This window comes from Oncorhynchus mykiss, chromosome 5, assembly GCF_013265735.2.
Source record: "Oncorhynchus mykiss isolate Arlee chromosome 5, USDA_OmykA_1.1, whole genome shotgun sequence".
Lineage (NCBI taxonomy): Eukaryota > Metazoa > Chordata > Actinopteri > Salmoniformes > Salmonidae > Oncorhynchus > Oncorhynchus mykiss.
The window spans coordinates 91,319,372-91,341,155 of NC_048569.1; the positions used below are offsets into that span (position 1 = coordinate 91,319,372).

Here is a 21,784-nt window from a genome sequence, read left to right on the forward strand (position 1 = left end):
CAACATATGCTTCCGCTGAAGGTCAGTCAGAGTGTCTCAGTCCTAAGAGCTTGACATAAATACACTACTAGCAACTGGCCCGGCAGACCGCCACTCAATTCACAGCCTGGAATGGATGTGCTATAGCTCTGCCAAGACAATAGCAGACACAGTGGAATGGATGTGCTATAGCTCTGCCAAGACAATAGCAGACACAGTGAAATGGATGTGCTATAGCTCTGCCAAGACAATAGCAGACACAGTGAAATGGATGTGCTATAGCTCTGCCAAGACAATAGCAGACACAGTGAAATGGATGTGCTATAGCTCTGCCAAGACAATAGCAGACACAGTGAAATGGATGTGCTATAGCTCTGCCAAGACAATAGCAGACACAGTGAAATGGATGTGCTATAGCTCTGCCAAGACAATAGCAGACAGTGGAATGGATGTGCTATAGCTCTGCCAAGACAATAGCAGACACAGTGAAATGGATGTGCTATAGCTCTGCCAAGACAATAGCAGACACAGTGGAATGGATGTGCTATAGCTCTGCCAAGACAATAGCAGACACAGTGAAATGGATGTGCTATAGCTCTGCCAAGACAATAGCAGACAGTGGAATGGATGTGCTATAGCTCTGCCAAGACAATAGCAGACAGTGAAATGGATGTGCTATAGCTCTGCCAAGACATTAGCAGACACAGTGAAATGGATGTGCTATAGCTCTGCCAAGACAATAGCAGACACAGTGAAATGGATGTGCTATAGCTCTGCCAAGACAATAGCAGACACAGTGAAATGGATGTGCTATAGCTCTGCCAAGACAATAGCAGACAGTGGAATGGATGTGCTATAGCTCTGCCAAGACAATAGCAGACACAGTGGAATGGATGTGCTATAGCTCTGCCAAGACAATAGCAGACAGTGGAATGGATGTGCTATAGCTCTGCCAAGACAATAGCAGACAGTGAAATGGATGTGCTATAGCTCTGCCAAGACAATAGCAGACAGTGAAATGGATGTGCTATAGCTCTGCCAAGACAATAGCAGACAGTGGAATGGATGTGCTATAGCTCTGCCAAGACAATAGCAGACAGTGGAATGGATGTGCTATAGCTCTGCCAAGACAATAGCAGACACAGTGGAATGGATGTGCTATAGCTCTGCCAAGACAATAGCAGACAGTGAAATGGATGTGCTATAGCTCTGCCAAGACAATAGCAGACACAGTGAAATGGATGTGCTATAGCTCTGCCAAGACAATAGCAGACAGTGGAATGGATGTGCTATAGCTCTGCCAAGACAATAGCAGACAGTGAAATGGATGTGCTATAGCTCTGCCAAGACAATAGCAGACACAGTGAAATGGATGTGCTATAGCTCTGCCAAGACAATAGCAGACAGTGGAATGGATGTGCTATAGCTCTGCCAAGACAATAGCAGACAGTGGAATGGATGTGCTATAGCTCTGCCAAGACAATAGCAGACAGTGAAATGGATGTGCTATAGCTCTGCCAAGACAATAGCAGACAGTGGAATGGATGTGCTATAGCTCTGCCAAGACAATAGCAGACACAGTGAAATGGATGTGCTATAGCTCTGCCAAGACAATAGCAGACACAGTGAAATGGATGTGCTATAGCTCTGCCAAGACAATAGCAGACAGTGGAATGGATGTGCTATAGCTCTGCCAAGACAATAGCAGACACAGTGAAATGGATGTGCTATAGCTCTGCCAAGACAATAGCAGACACAGTGAAATGGATGTGCTATAGCTCTGCCAAGACAATAGCAGACACAGTGAAATGGATGTGCTATAGCTCTGCCAAGACAATAGCAGACAGTGGAATGGATGTGCTATAGCTCTGCCAAGACAATAGCAGACAGTGGAATGGATGTGCTATAGCTCTGCCAAGACAATAGCAGACAGTGGAATGGATGTGCTATAGCTCTGCCAAGACAATAGCAGACAGTGGAATGGATGTGCTATAGCTCTGACAAGACAATAGCAGACAGTGAAATGGATGTGCTATAGCTCTGCCAAGACAATAGCAGACAGTGGAATGGATGTGCTATAGCTCTGCCAAGACAATAGCAGACAGTGAAATGGATGTGCTATAGCTCTGCCAAGACAATAGCAGACAGTGAAATGGATGTGCTATAGCTCTGCCAAGACAATAGCAGACAGTGAAATGGATGTGCTATAGCTCTGCCAAGACAATAGCAGACAGTGAAATGGATGTGCTATAGCTCTGCCAAGACAATAGCAGAAACCAGAAACACTGTACAGGCTGATTTAACCAGAAACACAGTACAGTCTGATTTAACCAGAAACACAGTACAGTCTGATTTAACCAGAAACACAGTACAGTCTGATTTAACCAGAAACACAGTACAGGCTGATTTAACCAGAAACACAGTACAGTCTGATTTAACCAGAAACACAGTACAGGCTGATTTAACCAGAAACACTGTACAGTCTGATTTAACCAGAAACACAGTACAGTCTGATTTAACCAGAAACACTGTACAGTCTGATTTAACCAGAAACACAGTACAGTCTGATTTAACCAGAAACACAGTACAGTCTGATTTAACCAGAAACACAGTACAGTCTGATTTAACCAGAAACACAGTACAGGCTGATTTAACCAGAAACACAGTACAGTCTGATTTAACCAGAAACACAGTACAGGCTGATTTAACCAGAAACACAGTACAGTCTGATTTAACCAGAAACACTGTACAGTCTGATTTAACCAGAAACACAGTACAGGCTGATTTAACCAGAAACACAGTACAGGCTGATTTAACCAGAAACACAGTACAGTCTGATTTAACCAGAAACACAGTACAGTCTGATTTAACCAGAAACACAGTACAGGCTGATTTAACCAGAAACACAGTACAGTCTGATTTAACCAGAAACACAGTACAGTCTGATTTAACCAGAAACACAGTACAGTCTGATTTAACCAGAAACACAGTACAGTCTGATTTAACCAGAAACACAGTACAGTCTGATTTAACCAGAAACACAGTACAGTCTGATTTAACCAGAAACACAGTACAGGCTGATTTAACCAGAAACACAGTACAGTCTGATTTAACCAGAAACACAGTACAGGCTGATTTAACCAGAAACACAGTACAGTCTGATTTAACCAGAAACACAGTACAGTCTGATTTAACCAGAAACACTGTACAGTCTGATTTAACCAGAAACACTGTACAGTCTGATTTAACCAGAAACACAGTACAGGCTGATTTAACCAGAAACACAGTACAGTCTGATTTAACCAGAAACACAGTACAGTCTGATTTAACCAGAAACACTGTACAGTCTGATTTAACCAGAAACACAGTACAGGCTGATTTAAATTATTTATATATATCAAGGATATAAATTCAGCATAAATAAACCACAGTCAATTTGGATCACGCTTGACACCACATAACTATTGATACTACTTAAATAAAGCAATCATTTATTCAATTACAAAATAGTTCAATCACACTCTTTTCTATGTTTACACATACATGCAATACTAATAATTATTGCACAGGACAATAACATTAAATACAGGTTAAAATATTGAAAGCATTCCCTGAGATATTCTGAAGAATTCCAGAACGCTCAAATATATCAAAACAAAGGTTATTTGTCACATGCACAGGCTACAACAGTTATAAACAGTAGAGGGAAATGCTTTCCCTCAACGAGGCAGTATTCAATATCAAAGGTAAAGAAATAGAAAATCCAGAATAGAATATAGCCCTGTATGTCATGAAAAGGGCCTGACAACATGACAAGCCTGGAGAGAGCGGGGGACATTTCCAGTTTCCTGCTTCTGGCTACCATGAGTTTCCCAGATATATGTCTAGCTAGCGCTGCGGAGGGACTGACTGAGAGCTGTGCTGCTGTGTCTCAGTAGCACAGAAGAAAAAATACCTTTCCAACTGTGTCATCAGTGGAGTGAGGCGACGGAGAGAGATGAGGCAGACATGAAAGTTGGCCTATTTCACGGTCAGGCTGCAGGAGCGCACAGGCCCTGGAATGGCAATGCATCTAGCGTAATGTGACAGACAAGTCCCTAGGCAAAACTCCCAGACCTGCGGCAGGCAGGCCCAGGTACTTGATGACTGTGACACCTTCTACCCGGAATGGCGAACGAAGTGTTGTTGCCGCTACGCTCTGCTGCCTCGCTTCACAACCGTCGCCCAAATAAATTTGCCTCTCATCCAGGCTGACGACGCGTCGCGGTGAACCTGTCCTGCTCAGCACTGTTGGGATCATGAATTTCCTTGTAGCCGCTCGCTGGGGTTTGCTCCTGATCACTAAGCACTTTGCCTTTGGGACCCACCTGTCCGGGCCAGTAGACGGCTGCGAAAGCATTCCGCGGCAGACACACTCACTCATCCTGACACCGTTTGCCCGATCAAATGGATACAGGAGAGTGTGTGGCAGGTTTGGAGCCAGTGCCCCTACCCACAACCCACTGGGGGCACACACTGGTTGAATCAACATGGTTTCCAAGTCATTTTATGGAAATGACGTTGAACCAACGTAGAATAGAGATTGAATTGACTTCTGTGCCTAGTGACAAGTCACACAGATTAAAACTGCTCTGGTTTAACACACACAGTAGTCTGATGGAAGGTTATCGTCAGCTCGGTCTGGCTTTAGGACTACTCTGTGCAGTGTCTTGTACAATATCTAGTCTGATTTTAGAGGCGACCTTCATTGCCATTTTGTGTGTCTGTCTAAGTCTGTGTATTTTTGTATCCACGTCTGTGCATTTGTGTGTGCATGCATGCATGCGTGCCCGTGTGTCCCCATGCCTGTGTGTGTGTGTTGGTGCGGGGTGGTCTGCCACCCAGTGTTACAGGGCTAGTGAGAGCCCCAGCGTTCATTAGGGCTGTGCGTCGGGGGAGCAGCTGCAGGGAGACATGGAGAAGCCCTGCGTTGCCAGAAGGCTCCTTGGGAAATACAGCAGGGAGCGAGCCTGTTGATGTCCACTGTTTGTATGTGAACAGGTTGACTCCATCAGCTGACGTTCAACCAGCGAGCCGGGCTGAGAGATTAACCTTGACCTGGTGACTATTTAAATTGCACATCCCTTTCCGTTGGAGGCAGACAACTCACATGTTTTGTGTTTTAAATGTTTCAAAAATGTGCATATGTGTACATTTGGAGGATAAAGGGACAGTAGAGAGATGGATGTTCATCTCATACACTCCCTCTGAAAATCTATATAGTAACATCACCATCTCAGACAGCCAATCAAATAACAATAATACATGTCAAGTCATTATCAATCAAGGTTAAAAAAAATATATATTTTTTCATTGTATCTTTGAGGAAAAATGATTTAAAAAATAATTGACAGGGTAAAATTCCAAAACCAAAACCAAATTTAGACTCCAGAGACCTAGCCCCTTTCCAGTGTCCTACTGTAGAGACTAAAATCACACAGAGAACTCATAGCAGGAGTGGATTGCACACACACCACTCTAAATTTCATCATTTAGCGTGGTGCTGGAAAAAAAACACACACCATTGAAACAGTCCAAAATAACAACACAGTACACAGACTATATCATGCCCTGTACACTGAACCAGAGTGTGTTTGTTGTATTATACATAATACATAGAGTTAAAATGTTTCTTGTTGGCTGGGTCTTTCACATTGACTTGGCCAAATGGACACTGTGGGAAGAATGAAAAAAAAAAAATGAAATTAGTTATTTGAACTACACAAAGAGGAGACAGAGGTTTGGGTTGAGGGGTCAGGGGTGAGGGGTCAGGCTTGAGTTTGACTGTAACAGCAGGACTGTGTGTGTGTGTGTGTGTGTGTGTGTGTGTGTGTGTGTGTGTCAAGACCATGAAGCCAGAACTCACATGTCTACAGGCGTTGCCGCAGCACTTTCCTCTCTGGCGGTGGGCAAACTCTGTGAACACCTTGTAGCCGCTGCCTGGGTCCATGTACATCTGCCTCTTAGCCTGCAAAACACACACAAACAGATTGCGTTAGGTCAGAGAGGAGCGAAGACGCGACCCTTAGCGTGGAAACAGATGTAAAAAGCAGTCTGGATCTTGTGATGTTGTGTTTTTTCACTGCTGGTAGCTACCAGGTAGCACGGCACACAGAGGGCACACCGTGCCAGGAACACGACCAGGCGCTTACACACACAGCTGAGCTGATGAGGAACACTCTTGCCTGAGATAGTACAGTGGACACACACAACTAAGCACATTTCAATGAAGAGCTTGACAAGGGAATTAGATAGGGGTTTAATAAACAGTGACATGCCCTACCCCTGTAGTTTGGGTTTAATAAACAGTGACATGTCCTACCCCTGTAGTTTGGGTTTAATAAACGGTGACATGTCCTACCCCTGTAGTTTGGGTTTAATAAACAGTGACATGTCCTACCCCTGTAGTTTGGGTTTAATAAACAGTGACATGCCCTACCCCTGTAGTTTGGGTTTAATAAACAGTGACATGTCCTACCCCTGTAGTTTGGGTTTAATAAACAGTGACATGTCCTACCCCTGTAGTTTGGGTTTAATAAACGGTGACATGTCCTACCCCTGTAGTTTGGGTTTAATAAACGGTGACATGTCCTACCCCTGTAGTTTGGGTTTAATAAACGGTGACATGTCCTACCCCTGTAGTTTGGGTTTAATAAACAGTGACATGTCCTACCCCTGTAGTTTGGGTTTAATAAACAGTGACATGTCCTACCCCTGTAGTTTGGGTTTAATAAACAGTGACATGTCCTACCCCTGTAGTTTGGGTTTAATAAACAGTGACATGTCCTACCCCTGTAGTTTGGGTTTAATAAACAGTGACATGTCCTACCCCTGTAGTTTGGGTTTAATAAACAGTGACATGTCCTACCCCTGTAGTTTGGGTTTAATAAACAGTGACATGCCCTACCCCTGTAGTTTGGGTTTAATAAACAGTGACATGTCCTACCCCTGTAGTTTGGGTTTAATAAACAGTGACATGTCCTACCCCTGTAGTTTGGGTTTAATAAACAGTGACATGTCCTACCCTGTAGTTTGGGTTTAATAAACAGTGACATGTCCTACCCCTGTAGTTTGGGTTTAATAAACAGTGACATGCCCTACCCCTGTAGTTTGGGTTTAATAAACGGTGACATGTCCTACCCCTGTAGTTTGGGTTTAATAAACGGTGACATGTCCTACCCCTGTAGTTTGGGTTTAATAAACAGTGACATGTCCTACCCCTGTAGTTTGGGTTTAATAAACAGTGACATGCCCTACCCCTGTAGTTTGGGTTTAATAAACAGTGACATGCCCTACCCCTGTAGTTTGGGTTTAATAAACAGTGACATGTCCTACTCCTGTAGTTTGGGTTTAATAAACGGTGACATGTCCTACCCCTGTAGTTTGGGTTTAATAAACGGTGACATGTCCTACCCCTGTAGTTTGGGTTTAATAAACGGTGACATGTCCTACCCCTGTAGTTTGGGTTTAATAAACAGTGACATGTCCTACCCCTGTAGTTTGGGTTTAATAAACAGTGACATGTCCTACCCCTGTAGTTTGGGTTTAATAAACAGTGACATGTCCTACCCCTGTAGTTTGGGTTTAATAAACAGTGACATGTCCTACCCCTGTAGTTTGGGTTTAATAAACAGTGACATGTCCTACCCCTGTAGTTTGGGTTTAATAAACAGTGACATGTCCTACCCCTGTAGTTTGGGTTTAATAAACAGTGACATGCCCTACCCCTGTAGTTTGGGTTTAATAAACAGTGACATGTCCTACCCCTGTAGTTTGGGTTTAATAAACAGTGACATGTCCTACCCCTGTAGTTTGGGTTTAATAAACAGTGACATGTCCTACCCTGTAGTTTGGGTTTAATAAACAGTGACATGTCCTACCCCTGTAGTTTGGGTTTAATAAACAGTGACATGCCCTACCCCTGTAGTTTGGGTTTAATAAACGGTGACATGTCCTACCCCTGTAGTTTGGGTTTAATAAACGGTGACATGTCCTACCCCTGTAGTTTGGGTTTAATAAACAGTGACATGTCCTACCCCTGTAGTTTGGGTTTAATAAACAGTGACATGCCCTACCCCTGTAGTTTGGGTTTAATAAACAGTGACATGTCCTACCCCTGTAGTTTGGGTTTAATAAACGGTGACATGTCCTACCCCTGTAGTTTGGGTTTAATAAACGGTGACATGTCCTACCCCTGTAGTTTGGGTTTAATAAACGGTGACATGTCCTACCCCTGTAGTTTGGGTTTAATAAACAGTGACATGTCCTACCCCTGTAGTTTGGGTTTAATAAACGGTGACATGCCCTACCCCTGTAGTTTGGGTTTAATAAACGGTGACATGTCCTACCCCTGTAGTTTGGGTTTAATAAACGGTGACATGTCCTACCCCTGTAGTTTGTGTTATATCAATCCACACCTTACTGTACACGAGAAACACACTAACCAAACCCCTTCATTCTAATGTGAAGTTCCAAAACATCACCTCTCAGTCTGTTTCAAAAAGCAGAGCCCACTAGTTTCAACTTTGACATGCAGCCATGCAGCCAGCCAGCCAGCCAGCCAGCCAGGCAGGCCACGATGGGAGAAAGGCCTGGGGCTCTCTGGTGACACCGCCTGTCATCTCACATGGCATCGCACGGCCCCAGAGAGGAACTGGCACTGCCATTGCTCTCCCTGCATTGTGCTTTTCCCACCGAGGCCCTGGCCCTGCCACGCTCAAGTCTCTCTCACCCAACATGCTTTACTCCGGCCAGACTCAGGAGCCATGATAAATATTTTACAACTGGGAAGCCCGCTGGCATTGGGGAGTGACACCTACTGCTGCTGACGTGGAGTGGGCTGGGAGTGGGTTAAGGATAGAGAGAGGTCTGCGTCTGTCAATGGTTTGGTGGTAAACATCGCCGGCCAGCTTGACACTCACTCATTATAAGGCAATGTTTAGAAAACTAGGTCTATAAGAATGTTATAAGCGTTTGGTGAAGTGAAGACACCTTGGGTGGTAGAACAGTGCACACACTTACATATCCTGTCCAGAGCCATGTATTTATATAGGTAGCTCAACAAGGTTTCTGCATTATGATGCATTTCCATGACACTACAACATTCTATGGCAGCCATGTTAGCTCCCCATTAACATTACATGGGGAATATGTAAACAATGCAATGTAACCGAATGTCCAGAATTAGAACACATTTCAAAATTCTAAAAGTTGACCCCTCTCTGGTCTTATTGCCCATCTTGTCTTCTACACCTGCATTGCTTGCTGTTTGGGGTTTTAGGCTGGGTTTCTGTACAGCACTTTGAGATATCAGCTGATGTAAGAAGGGCTTTATAAATAAATTTGATTTGTCACTGCCGTCAGTGTTAACATTATTACAGCATATAACAATGTCATATTTTGTATAAATATATTTTATAAGTAAAAACAAAATAGAATCAAACAAAAACCGTAACCTAACATGTTATATAGTGAGATACTGCTTACATAAAGTATTGTATTATATTTAACTGTTTGTTGCCCCAGTAGGAAAAGGAGTGACCCAGTTTTGTGTCAATGACAGCAGTAGAGCCAACACCCTCTGATTCCTATCCTTGTGGGACATGGGACATGACATGTAGCTTTTTTACAACTAGGGGACATGAGGTAGGCGGCCAGGCCAGTCAGTCACTGTGGTGACAAAGTACGGGCTCATGAGAGTGTAACGTCAGCAAGATGTCTGAAGCTTACCTCACATGCTTCTCTGTGTAATTTATGTATGGCAAGTTCGTCCTCTGTGACCTGTTTTTCTGTTTTTCTGTTTGTTTCTTGCATGTCGTTGCTCGTCTTGACACCGGTATCCGAGTCTTCCCTGTCTGCTTTAGTTGTATGAATCTGTAATGATCCGCTATTGTTGGCTATCAATCGCTTCTGGTTAAAATCGTGTTGCGAGGCGTCCTGAGTGGACATGATTTTAACTGCTCGTTTAGCACGTTGCAAGATCAACCCGCGGAGTAATGTTTCACGCGGAAAACATTGGCAAAACAACATAATATTGCTAAAGAAAATAGGCTACTGACATTTATGATGTTTCCTTCTTCGACTTTCGAGTTTAGAACGACTTAGCCTATCTACAAACAAGGCTATGTTGCAGTGGTAATATCATACGACAATGTTGCCATCCAAAATGCAAGCACGCGCTTATTACACAAAAAAAAAACAATGATAAAACAGTTACAACCTACAGCAAACGTGTAGGCTAGAATGTAACAAAAAAAAGTCTATAATCGATAAATTGTATCATAAGTTTCCTCTTTCCTTGTCGCCTCTTGGCATGTGACTATGCAGCAGTCCTAGCTTCACTGCGCCCCTATCGTATTGAAGTTGTATTGCTCTAAGATTTATTGAAATTCAACATGGGAATAAAAACTGTTGTAGCAAACTGTAATTCTCCATAAAGATTGTTCCAGGCCCTATATTATTTCTCACAAAATCAAGCATTTCAAAAAAACTTGAGACCGGCATATAGAAACCAGCAAGACAGCCAGTCTTACTGTAGCATACATGCATTCTGCACTAACACATTTAAAACATGAAGTTGATGAGTGGACAATTATTGGTCCTTTCAAGGTTATGTACTGCTTTAAGCCATGGTTGTATGCTGTCTGTCTACTGTATATCCAGCTAATGTAATGTGACAACTGGTTTTGAGTGACAGTGGTGGGTTAATTTTGCCCCAGACTGAATCAAATCAAATTGAATCAAATATTTATTGGTCATAAACATATTTAGCAGATGTTATTGCAGGTGTAGCAAAAGGCTTGTGTTCCTAGCTCCAACAGTGCAGTAGTAGATTTGTTTTTAGATACTACTGCACTGTTGGAGCTAGAGAACACAAGCATTTCGCTACACCTGCAATAACACCTGCTAAATATGTGTATGACCAATAAATATTTGATTCGATTTGATTTGATTCAAAACCAGTAAATCTAAAAGAATGGAATTAAGAAATATATAAATATTAGATTGGGCAATATTGGAGGGGTATCAACTAAAATACAGTAGAATAGAATACAGTATATACATATGAGATGAGTAAAGCATCAACTAAAATACAGTAGAATAGAATACAGTATATACATATGAGATGAGTAAAGCATCAACTAAAATACAGTAGAATAGAATACAGTATATACATATGAGATGAGTAAAGCATCAACTAAAATACAGTAGAATAGAATACAGTATATACATGAGATGAGTAAAGCATCAACTAAAATACAGTAGAATAGAATACAGTATATACATATGAGATGAGTAAAGCATCAACTAAAATACAGTAGAATAGAATACAGTATATACATGAGATGAGTAAAGCATCAACTAAAATACAGTAGAATAGAATACAGTATATACATATGAGATGAGTAAAGCAGTATGTAAACATTATTTAAACATGATTAAAATGACTAGTGTTCCCTTATTAAAGTGGCCAGTGATTCCTTATTAAAGTGGCCAGTGATTCCTTATTAAAGTGGCCAGTGATTCCTTATTAAAGTGGCCAGTGATTCCCTTATTAAAGTGGCCAGTGATTCCTTATTAAAGTGGCCAGTGATTCCTTATTAAAGTGGCCAGTGATTCCCTTATTAAAGTGGCCAGTGATTCCCTTATTAAAGTGGCCAGTGTTCTCTTATTAAAGTGGCCAGTGATTCCTTATTAAAGTGGCCAGTGATTCCCTTATTAAAGTGGCCAGTGATTCCCTTATTAAAGTGGCCAGTGATTCCCTTATTAAAGTGGCCAGTGATTCCTTATTAAAGTGGCCAGTGATTCCCTTATTAAAGTGGCCAGTGATTCCCTTATTAAAGTGGCCAGTGATTCCCTTATTAAAGTGGCCAGTGATTCCCTTATTAAAGTGGCCAGTGATTCCCTTATTAAAGTGGCCAGTGATTCCCTTATTAAAGTGGCCAGTGTTCCCTTATTAAAGTGGCCAGTGATTCCCTTATTAAAGTGGCCAGTGATTCCAAGTCTAGAGGCAGCAGCCTCTAAGATGCAGGGTTGCCTGCTAGTGATTGCCATTTAACAGTTTGATGGCCTTGAGATAGAAGCTGGGTTTCTTTGTGCTTTTTTTGTTGTTGAATTTGACCCCTTTTTCTCCCCAATTTCGTGGTATCCAATTGTTTTAATAGCTACTATCTTGTCTCATCGCTACGACTCCCGTGCGGGCTCGGGAGAGACGAAGGTTGAAAGTGATGCGTCCTCCGACCCCCTTAACCACTGCGCCACCCGGGAGGCCCCAGAAGCTGTTTTTCAGTCGCTCTGTCCCTGCTTTGATGCATCTGTACTGACCTCGCCTTCTGGATGATAGCGGGGTGAACAGGCCGTGGCTCGGGTGGTTGATGTCCTTGACAAACGTTTTGTCCTTCCTGTGACATCGGGTGGTGTAGGTGTCCTGGAGGGCAGGTAGTTTGCCCCCGGTGATGCGTTGGGCAGACTGCATCACCCTCTGGAGAGCCCTGCGGTTGCGGGTGGTGCAGTTTCCGTACTAGGCGGTGATACAGCCCGACAGGATGCTCTCAATTGTGCATCTGTAAAAGTTTGTGAGGGTTTTAGGGGGTGCTCCATCTGCTGATTCCTGATTCCTGAAGTCCACGATCAGCTGCTTTGTTTAGTTGACGTTGAGTGAGAGGTTATTTTTCTGGCACCACTCTCCCAGGCTCCTCACTTCCTCCCTGTAGACTGTCTCATCATTGTTGGTAATCAGGCCTACTAATGTTGTGTTGTCTGCAAACTTGATGATTGAGTTGGAGGCGTGCATGGCCACGCAGTCATGGGTGAACAGGGAGTACAGGAGGGGGCTGAGCACGCACCCTTGTGGGGCCCCTGTGTTGAGGATCAGCAAAGTGGAGGTGTTGTTTCCTACCTTCACCACCTGGGGGCGGCCCTTCAGGAAGTCCAGGACCCAGTTGCACAGGGAGGGGTTTAGACCCAGGGCCCCGAGCTTAATGATGAGCTTGGAGGGTATTATGGTGTTGAATGGTGAGCTATAGTCAATGAACAGCATTCTTACATAGGTATTCCTCTTGTCCAGATGGGATAGGGCAGTGTGCAGGGTGATGGCGATTGCCTCATCTGTAAACACTCCAGCCAGCTGGTCTGCGCATGTACTGAGGACGTGTCCAGGGATGCCGCCTTGGCCCGGCAGCCTCGCGAGGGTTAACACGCTTAAATGTCTTACTCACGTCGGCCACAGAGAAGGAGAGCCCACAGTCCTTGGTAGCGGGCCGCGTCGGTGGCACTGTGTCATCCTCAAAGCGATAATAACACTACATGTGTATTAAAAATTAAGGTTGTATGTGGTCGGAAAGTGCAGAGGATGTGAGTACTTCACTGAAATGGTTTCATGTCAACATTCGGAGGATGATTTGTATTTTATTTTCTACCATATTTATTACAGTCATCCATTGCGTTTCATGTTCTAATTAGAAATGTACAGTATGGAAGATGTATTTGATTGTTTCTTGAATCACAACATTACCTGTAAATGGATATGTGAGTTTATTTTTCTAGTGTTATTAATTTTGATCCTGATTCCAACATTTATGCTATTTTTTAAAATATATATACATACGTGTGTGTGTGTTTTAATTTAACCTTTATTTATCTAGGCACACATATTCTTATTTACAATGACGGCCTACACCGGCCAAACCCTGGGCCATTTATGCACCTCCCTATGGAACTCCCAATCACGGCCCAGATTCGAACCAGGGACTGCAGTGACACCTCTTGCACTAAGATGCAGTGCCTCAGACTGCTGCGCCACTCGGGAGCCCAAGTGGTCATGTGGAATTTTGTCAATTTCCTTTAGACAGAACTGTTACTGTAAACACTTAGAACCACCGTTAATGTGACGGTTTATCCTAATAGAGAGCTATTTAATCATTGTTAATGGGAAACTGCCATTGCACTGTGTAGGCTTTAACTGTGCATTGAAATAGAATACACTGAACCTATGTGATTGACTGACTTTAAGTCGTCTGCTGCTTGCCAGTGGACGGTGTTCGCACGACGAGCTGAAAGCCTGATCTTCAGGTCTCATGCAAGGTCACTCATCATCATCTGAACAGGGTTCACCAAACCATCTCTGTGACACACACATACATACACACACACACACACACACACACACACACACACACACACACACACACACACACACACACACACACACACACACACACACACACACACACACACACACACACACACACACACACACACAGAAATAAAATAAACGTTGAACCACATAAAGTGGTGTATTTAATCCACAGTAGGCTATTCCCTCCTGACTCCAGCCCGGTGCGTATTGTGCGTAGGTAATGCTTTTGTGAATGGTGAGACAGGACCCTGCCATTATCATTTCATAGGAGAAATCTGCAACAGCATGTCCCAGTCTGCTGCCACTTAATTACCTTCAGTCTGCCTGCAGGAAACTGGCTCCCAGCCAGGTCTACTCTCAGGAGGGCTAGGAGAGACACACATCACACACACACACAGGCAGGCACAGCCACTGGTTTCAATTTACCCCGGGACACATATAGGCTAACACAGGGGCTCGATGACTCTGCATCATAGGCTGGACTGCTAAGAGTTGTGTGTGAATTATAGCCTATTTAATGCAGCAAATGTGGAATGCATGCATAAGGCCCAAATATATGCCCACAGGAATATCCTCTGCTTTACAACAATCAAAAAGCTCTGGGGCCTGTTGCACAAAACTAGGATAAGGGATTAAGCCAGGATATCTTGGTGATCCTGGCTCAATTGATCCGTAATCCGGTTGCACTAAAGATGGATAGGGGGCAGGAGGATATGTTATGGTATAAATTACCATGGAGATTTATTCTGTGGAGCTAGCCTGCTCCAGACCAGGCTAAATTCCAGGATCTATTTAATCTCATCCCTAATGTCAGTCAGCAGTCACCACAAATGGAAACCAATAGTTATTTCACTGCTCACTATACATTGTTATCACATATAACTAGACCCACTGTTATTTAAAAGTTTGTGATCATTAATTTCAATGATTTTGGATAAAAAATGATTTTTAGATGATGTTGCTATCATTAGATAATTTACAGTTTCCCATAGACTATAAGGCTATATATAAAATGCTAAAATATTAGGGCCACAGAGGGGAAAAAAACACAAGTCATAATATTGTAACCAGTTGTTTTAAAGGAGGACAGTTGTTAAAATGACAGATGTGGGGCATTTCGTGAAATTGTACTTCAGTATGGTTTCATAAACAAAGACATGCTGATGTGCCAGAATATTAAGTATCACATTGTCATAAGTATCAAAACTGTAAAAACAATATGTAGCTTTTCTGCAGAAAGAACCAGCCTCATAAATTTATGACTTTATCCTTTTTCTTCAGTGTGGCCCTAGTACTCTGTCATATAAACAAATACACATTCCATATGAATATAAAAACACAATGTGTAACATTATGTTCCTTTATTGAATAAGGACAAAACAAAGCAGGTAAACCATCAGCTCCTTTCAAAACTGAAGTCACAGTGACTCTACAAGATGGAAAGCACAGAATCTAAGCATATTATACAAAATTATACATATACAGACCTTTGAATGTGTATAACACACCCTGCATGTCTGCACACTAAAATAAATGCAGGACAAATCCATACACATCAACTGAACAGACAAATGAATGGATGCAGTAGCCTCCCTGCAGCCTTGTATTACACACAGTATACCGCACAAACATCATAAGAGGCCAAATTCGTCAAAAAACGAACCCAAAAAAACCCAAATTCCTCTGCCACCGCAGGACATATTTAACCAAAATTGAAAGCACACATACTAACTAAAATAATTCAACACATATTGGTCCCTCAGCAGCCGACCACTGTCGTCATCAGGGAAGATTGCCGGATTGTCCCAGTCCATGGCTGGTGGCACTCTGGGGGCCCTCTCCTTCCTCAGGCAGGCCACATTGTGAAGGACAGCACAAGCCACAGTAATATCACATGCCCTAACAGGGCTGACCCTTAATTTGTGAAGGCAGTGAAAGCGTGCCTTCAGGAGGCCAAAGGTCATTTCAACTCTGGCCCTGGTCCTGGCATGGGCATGGTTGTAGGCCTGCTGTGCTTCCTGGGGGTCTGTGAAAGGTGTCAGGAGAAAAGGCTGGCAGCCATACCCCCTGTCTCCCAGCAACACACCAGAGAATTCACCTGTCAACACAAAATCTCATCATTACTACCTCATAAACACAGTGATATTCTTGACACAGCCATGATGGTTATAAATAGGGGTTGTGTGGCTTACCTTGTGATAGGCACTGATAGATTTCAGAGGCCCGAAAGATTCTGGAGTCATGGACTGAGCCAGGCCATTTTGCCACAACATTGCTGATCACACAGTCAGCATTGCAGACCATCTGAAATCATAAGATGAGGAATATTACACCAATCAATGCACATCACTGGCAATGCAGAGTGTTCGTCAATGGACAATATCAAAAAGTTATGTTCACCTGAACATTAATGCTGTGAAAGGATTTCCTATTCACAAAATCGGCCTCATGGGCACCTGAGGGGGCTTTTATCCTTATGTGTGTGCAGTCCACTGCACCAATGACATTGGGGAAACCTGTCACACAAAGTAATGAGTATCCTACTATGTGTTAACAGTTGTCCTGTAATTTGTAGATCCTCTTACCTGCAATCCTATAGAACTCCTCTTTGATGTCACAGAGTCTTCTGTGGCCAGGGAAGGAGATGAAGACATCTGCTAATGCTTTGATAGCCAGACACACACTCCTTATTGTGCGGCAAATTGTGGCCTTGTTCAGCTGTTCTGCATCCCCCACTGAGTACAGGAAGGCTCCACTAGCAAAAAAGCGCAAGGCCACACAAACCATTTGCTCCACACTCAGTGCATGGCTCCGTGCAGTGCGGTGCTTAATCCTGGGACCCAGTAGTCTGCATAGATACCTGATGCCATCTGCAGAAAACCTGTATCTTTCATATAGATGGTCATCAGGGAAGGCCAGTGGGTCCAACCGGTCCCTGAAGACCCTTTCTCACCTGAAGGCTCTCCTCAGCACAAGTGCTTCTTCATCCACCACATCTCGCACGAATGGGCATGCCATTGTCAGAGCAGAAAGGAACACACAATTTTGGGCCTTCATATAGGCTAGTGGCCACACCTGGTGCTGGGGGGGGTGGGCAAAAGAGGGCGATGCCTTATAACGATGACTTGGTTGTACTGATTGCTGGGAAAATAAAAAAAACCTTAGAAAGATGCCACCGTCCTGTGTGCTCACAATAAGAGCTCATATGTCATGGCTCACTTGACTTTACGAGAATATACCTAATTTTTATTTTGAGCTGTGTCATCTTCTTGGAGCTGGGGGAGGAAAGAAAAATAATGATTAATACATTTGTGTTACAGTTAGCATACAGTGTACATTGAAGGCATATCTCACCTCCCTCTCAAGTTTTTTTATTTCAAGGTCCAGTTTCCTAATTGTCCTCTTTTTTATTTCGAACTCCAGTGCAAGATTTTCCATCTTTTTCTTCTTGTACTGAATGTCTATGTCTGCCAGTTCTATTTGGCACCGGAGGTGGTTGCCATACAACTTTCTGATAGCTTGTGAGCTCTGTGAACACAATACAATTAGCGCAGCTGGAATTTGGCAGGATGTGGTGTCCTTTTATTAATACGCACTATGTTGCCAGGCTGGTTTTCCCACTGTATAGCATCTGGGTCCTGTAAAAGAAATTAGATTTTTTGATTTTGATGAGGACTCCTCACCATTGTAGAGTAAATAGTACTTTCACAGTCTTAACATGATACCTCATGCCTTCTGGAATCCAGAGAGATGGTCTCCTCCTCATCATCGTCTCCATCATGTGCTGTTGCTGCTGCACTGGGGCCTTCACCCTATCACATTTAATCGGATTCATATTGAAGCTAGTAGACAAGACATGCCAGGCCTACAGTATGCCTTTGATGGAGTACTCACTGGATCAGCATCGTCTGGTGCTTGTGCTGGTGGCTCTAACAGGAACACAGTGCTGCCAGACACTGCAAGGCAATAGGTAAACCAAAGTCAGACAGTCCAAATTGATTCAATATGAATGTGGTTGTATCCCATGTAGAGATGGAAGGACATACCTTGAATGAAGCGGGTGGCATCTTGGGAGGAACCTATGCTCGTCTCTTTCCCCCCAGGGATCCCCTCTAAGACGGGCCTGCCTTTATTTAGCTCCAAGGCCATGTCCTCTGCTGGGGTAAGGTCAGCCTTTGGTGACCCACCACCCGTGCCTTGTCTGTGGGTATTCTTTTTCACTGCTAAAACAGTACAGACAATGTGTGAGCAGGCACCTTCTGGGTACAATATATGCTTGTGCTTTGTTAAATATTAGTCAGGGACCATACCATTCTGCAGAATGTTCTTGTATTTGATTTTGACCTGCTGCCATGTCCGTTTTGGCCCGTTCATGTTTAATCTACACACACACACACACACTTAATGGAGTCACACTGCAAAAAATTACTTGGTATTTTTGTCTTGTTTTCAGTAAAAATATCAAAAATTTTATCATAGCTTTATACAGTGTGATGGAGTTACTTTACACAATTTCACTCATATCTGCAGTGCATTTCAATAAAAAAAATTAACCGTTTCATAATTACAGTACAACTGCATTTTTGGAGATGTGAATTAAATATTTGAATTGTAATTGTGATGTTTCAGCGGAGCGGTGAGTGTGTAATTGTGCACTACTTACGCATTCAGGCGGTCTGCAATACTTTGCCACGCTTTTTCTCTTTGCTTTATCACTGTGGCGGTGTTGCCTTTCTTCTTAATTATATCTTTTACCTCCTCGTATGCCTCCATGAGGATTTGTGCTTCCGACGGGGAAAAGTACGCGGCTCTAGTTGCCATGGTAAATCAGTTAATCTGTGATCTGTGGCGGGGTCTATTTGAGTGAGCCGTGAGCGCGCACCTATCCAGGATTGGTTTCACCTGGCTTAATGAATCCGTGTCTGCTCATCCTGGCTTGGTCTTTGTGCAACCAATTAAGCCTGGACGCACATGTTTTGGCTTCATTGAGCTCAGCTGAGTCATTTATCCCGGATGTCTTAATTCTACTTTTGTGCAACAGGCCCCTGGTCATGTTTGTTGTTGTTGTTGTCAATGACGTCAGATCCAGACAGGTAAGTGAAGATGAATAATGTAAAAAAAGAACAACCGAGGGTGCATTTGCCACTTCTATGCCATTTGCCACTCCCTATAGCCATCACTACTCTTACTTGTGAAGGAGCAGTCCCTATTGCCCATGTGTAATAAAAAAAATAAAAATAAACTCAATTACTAAGCATTTACTATAGAAAAACATGATAACGCCATCAGCTCAAATCAAGGAGGGGGACATGAAATCACTGCTGTTCTGAGGATTTAGGGGGAGGAGGGGACACTCCAAGATGTTTATCAAATTAGCTGACGTCACTAAATCTTTCACAGCCACTTCCTGGTGCTGTTTGTTGTGGAAATACCGTGGAACTGAAACAGCCAACTGTACAGATCAGGAACAAGGAAGAAACATCGCTACTAGCTAGAATAAATCTTTGAAGCGTGTGGTGTCAGCGGTAGGTAACAGGCTGAAAGGTTGAACTAGTTACGGACCTCTTCGTTGCTTCGGAACGCAAGCTTGGTCTGGAACAGCAAAGCCGGTGGCGCGAGCTGTCGCGATGTTGTGAACGATGGACAGCAGAATAAAGTAAGACACGAGTTTGTTTACTTCTAGACAATACATACCAATGTTTTATGGACCGTTATTAAAAGTGTGAATTGTAATTTATTTAGCTGGCGGTCTGGCATGTTGAGTTAGCATTTGGGTCAGTGTAATGCTCTCAAGTTGCTAAAATAATTTTAATTAAGTTCGCTAAATTAATTAGCCTGCTAGCCTAGGACCTCCTATATTTTAGTATTTAACGGTCCTAAAGTAAACAATATAATATGGTGTCAATATAGACTTTTAGGTACAAGACATTTCCCCCAGAATGTAAGCTGAATTGTCTGAGGTAACAGCAGCTTTAACCAATTTATTTCTCGACCATCAAATGAATCACGCGAGAATTGAGTTGTCTGGCCAGCACATAGACCGAGCTTGACCGATGATTCCGCCAAATATGAGTTGCTTCATCACTATTTATAACAATGTGTCAAACTATGTTGCATAATATGCTGTTGATGTATCTAGTTTGCAATTGTTGCATACCATAAATTATGTTTGTGCACAGATGTTTATTTTGCTCCCATCATCTCTCTCCTTTATTACAGCGAGTTTCCCGAGAGGACGTTTGATTTGGTACTACAGGTTGCATGCCCAACATCTGAAAATGAAGGTGGGTAAACATAACATGAGCATGTCGATGTGATAAACAACACATCCTTAGTAGGTTACCCCTGGATGGAGAGAGCAATAGACAGATCTGAATATCCTGTCAGTTGCTTGGCCTGGTTAGTGTATCTTACACAGTGAAACACTGTACTATCAAGACATGGTATAAAATGTTGCCTTTATAAAACGCCGTGCATAACATGTCAATGTAGGTCCTATACTACCAACGTCTTAGAGACTGCAGACATCGGACATTGGTGAGATTTAAACATAATTTCCATGCTCACCAGACAGGCCATGAGTCAGCATGTCCACGTTGGTAAAGTAGGCTACAGTGGAGGTGGTGATTATGGTACATCTGTGGTTAGGCTTAGCCCTTGACTACAGGGATGTTTCACCAGTATAACAGGATATACAGTGAGGGGAAAAAGTATTAGATCCCCTGCTGATTTTGTACATTTTCCCGCTGACAAAGAAATGATCAGTCTGTAATTTTAATGGTAGGTTTATTTGAACAGTGAGAGACAGAATAACAACAACGAAAAACACATGTCAAAAATGTTAAAGGTTGGAATGTTAAATAAGTCACATGAAGTTGGGAACATAAACATTAGGATCCAGATTCACCCCTTTTCAGGTTCTTGTTACTCACCAAATAGATCAAACCACCATTTTATTTGTATTTTTACAACAATCCACGGTCCAACAACAATCCACGGTCCAACAACAATCCACGGTCCAGCAGCAACTCCCAACAGGGAGAGTTTTTTGGGGGAAACGCTGAGTTCAGGACATGACCAGCCAGCATCAGCTGTCCAGCTATATGTGATGGCGAAACATTTCACCAGTAGAACGCAACGTGCTTAGAACGACCCAGGAAATGATTTCCGGCCACCGAAGACAGGTTCCACATTTCCAGTGCAGTAGCCTATGGGAAACACAACAACCTGTATTTCACATTGATATCCAATGTCCACCCTTTAAGTCAAATATCATGTAAAAAGTGTTGTTGTATATATCACGCCAGCTTTGTCGTTTTTCCCCTCAGTCCTGACGTGAATTAAATAGGTGTTATGTGGATGAGTCAATAGTGCAGCTGCTGAACTGACCAGAATAAGGAGGGGAAATGATCCTTGGACGTAACACTGATATTAGATTTAAAACGAAACTCATAAACCTTGGGCCTGTAGTGTAATAACTGGCTTCCCTCTCATTGATCCAGGGTCAGACTCATATCCGGAGCTAGGCTCTCAGGAGCTCACTGCTTCATTACAGTGCCCTCAGCTCCCATGGAACAACCACATGCCGGTACCTCATTGGATAAGTGTACTGCTACAACCGAATACTGT

The 21,784-nt window shown here is 43.0% G+C and overlaps 1 protein-coding gene across 2 annotated transcripts in view; it reads left to right on the top strand.

Annotated features, from left to right (window-relative positions):
• Nucleotides 1-19,475: 19,475 nt before the first annotated feature.
• Nucleotides 19,476-21,784, top strand: part of LOC110524795 (DENN domain-containing protein 1B) — a 222,739-nt gene continuing 220,430 nt past the window's right edge. The window contains exons 1-2 of one of the 2 annotated variants that reach the window (XM_036978765.1): nt 19,476-19,811; nt 20,375-20,439. In XM_036978765.1, the coding sequence (XP_036834660.1) occupies nt 19,795-19,811; nt 20,375-20,439 (82 nt within the window). In that variant the 5' untranslated portion in view covers nt 19,476-19,794. The remainder of the gene's footprint in view (nt 19,812-20,374; nt 20,440-21,784) is intronic. The other variant, XM_036978766.1, reaches the window with a different exon arrangement.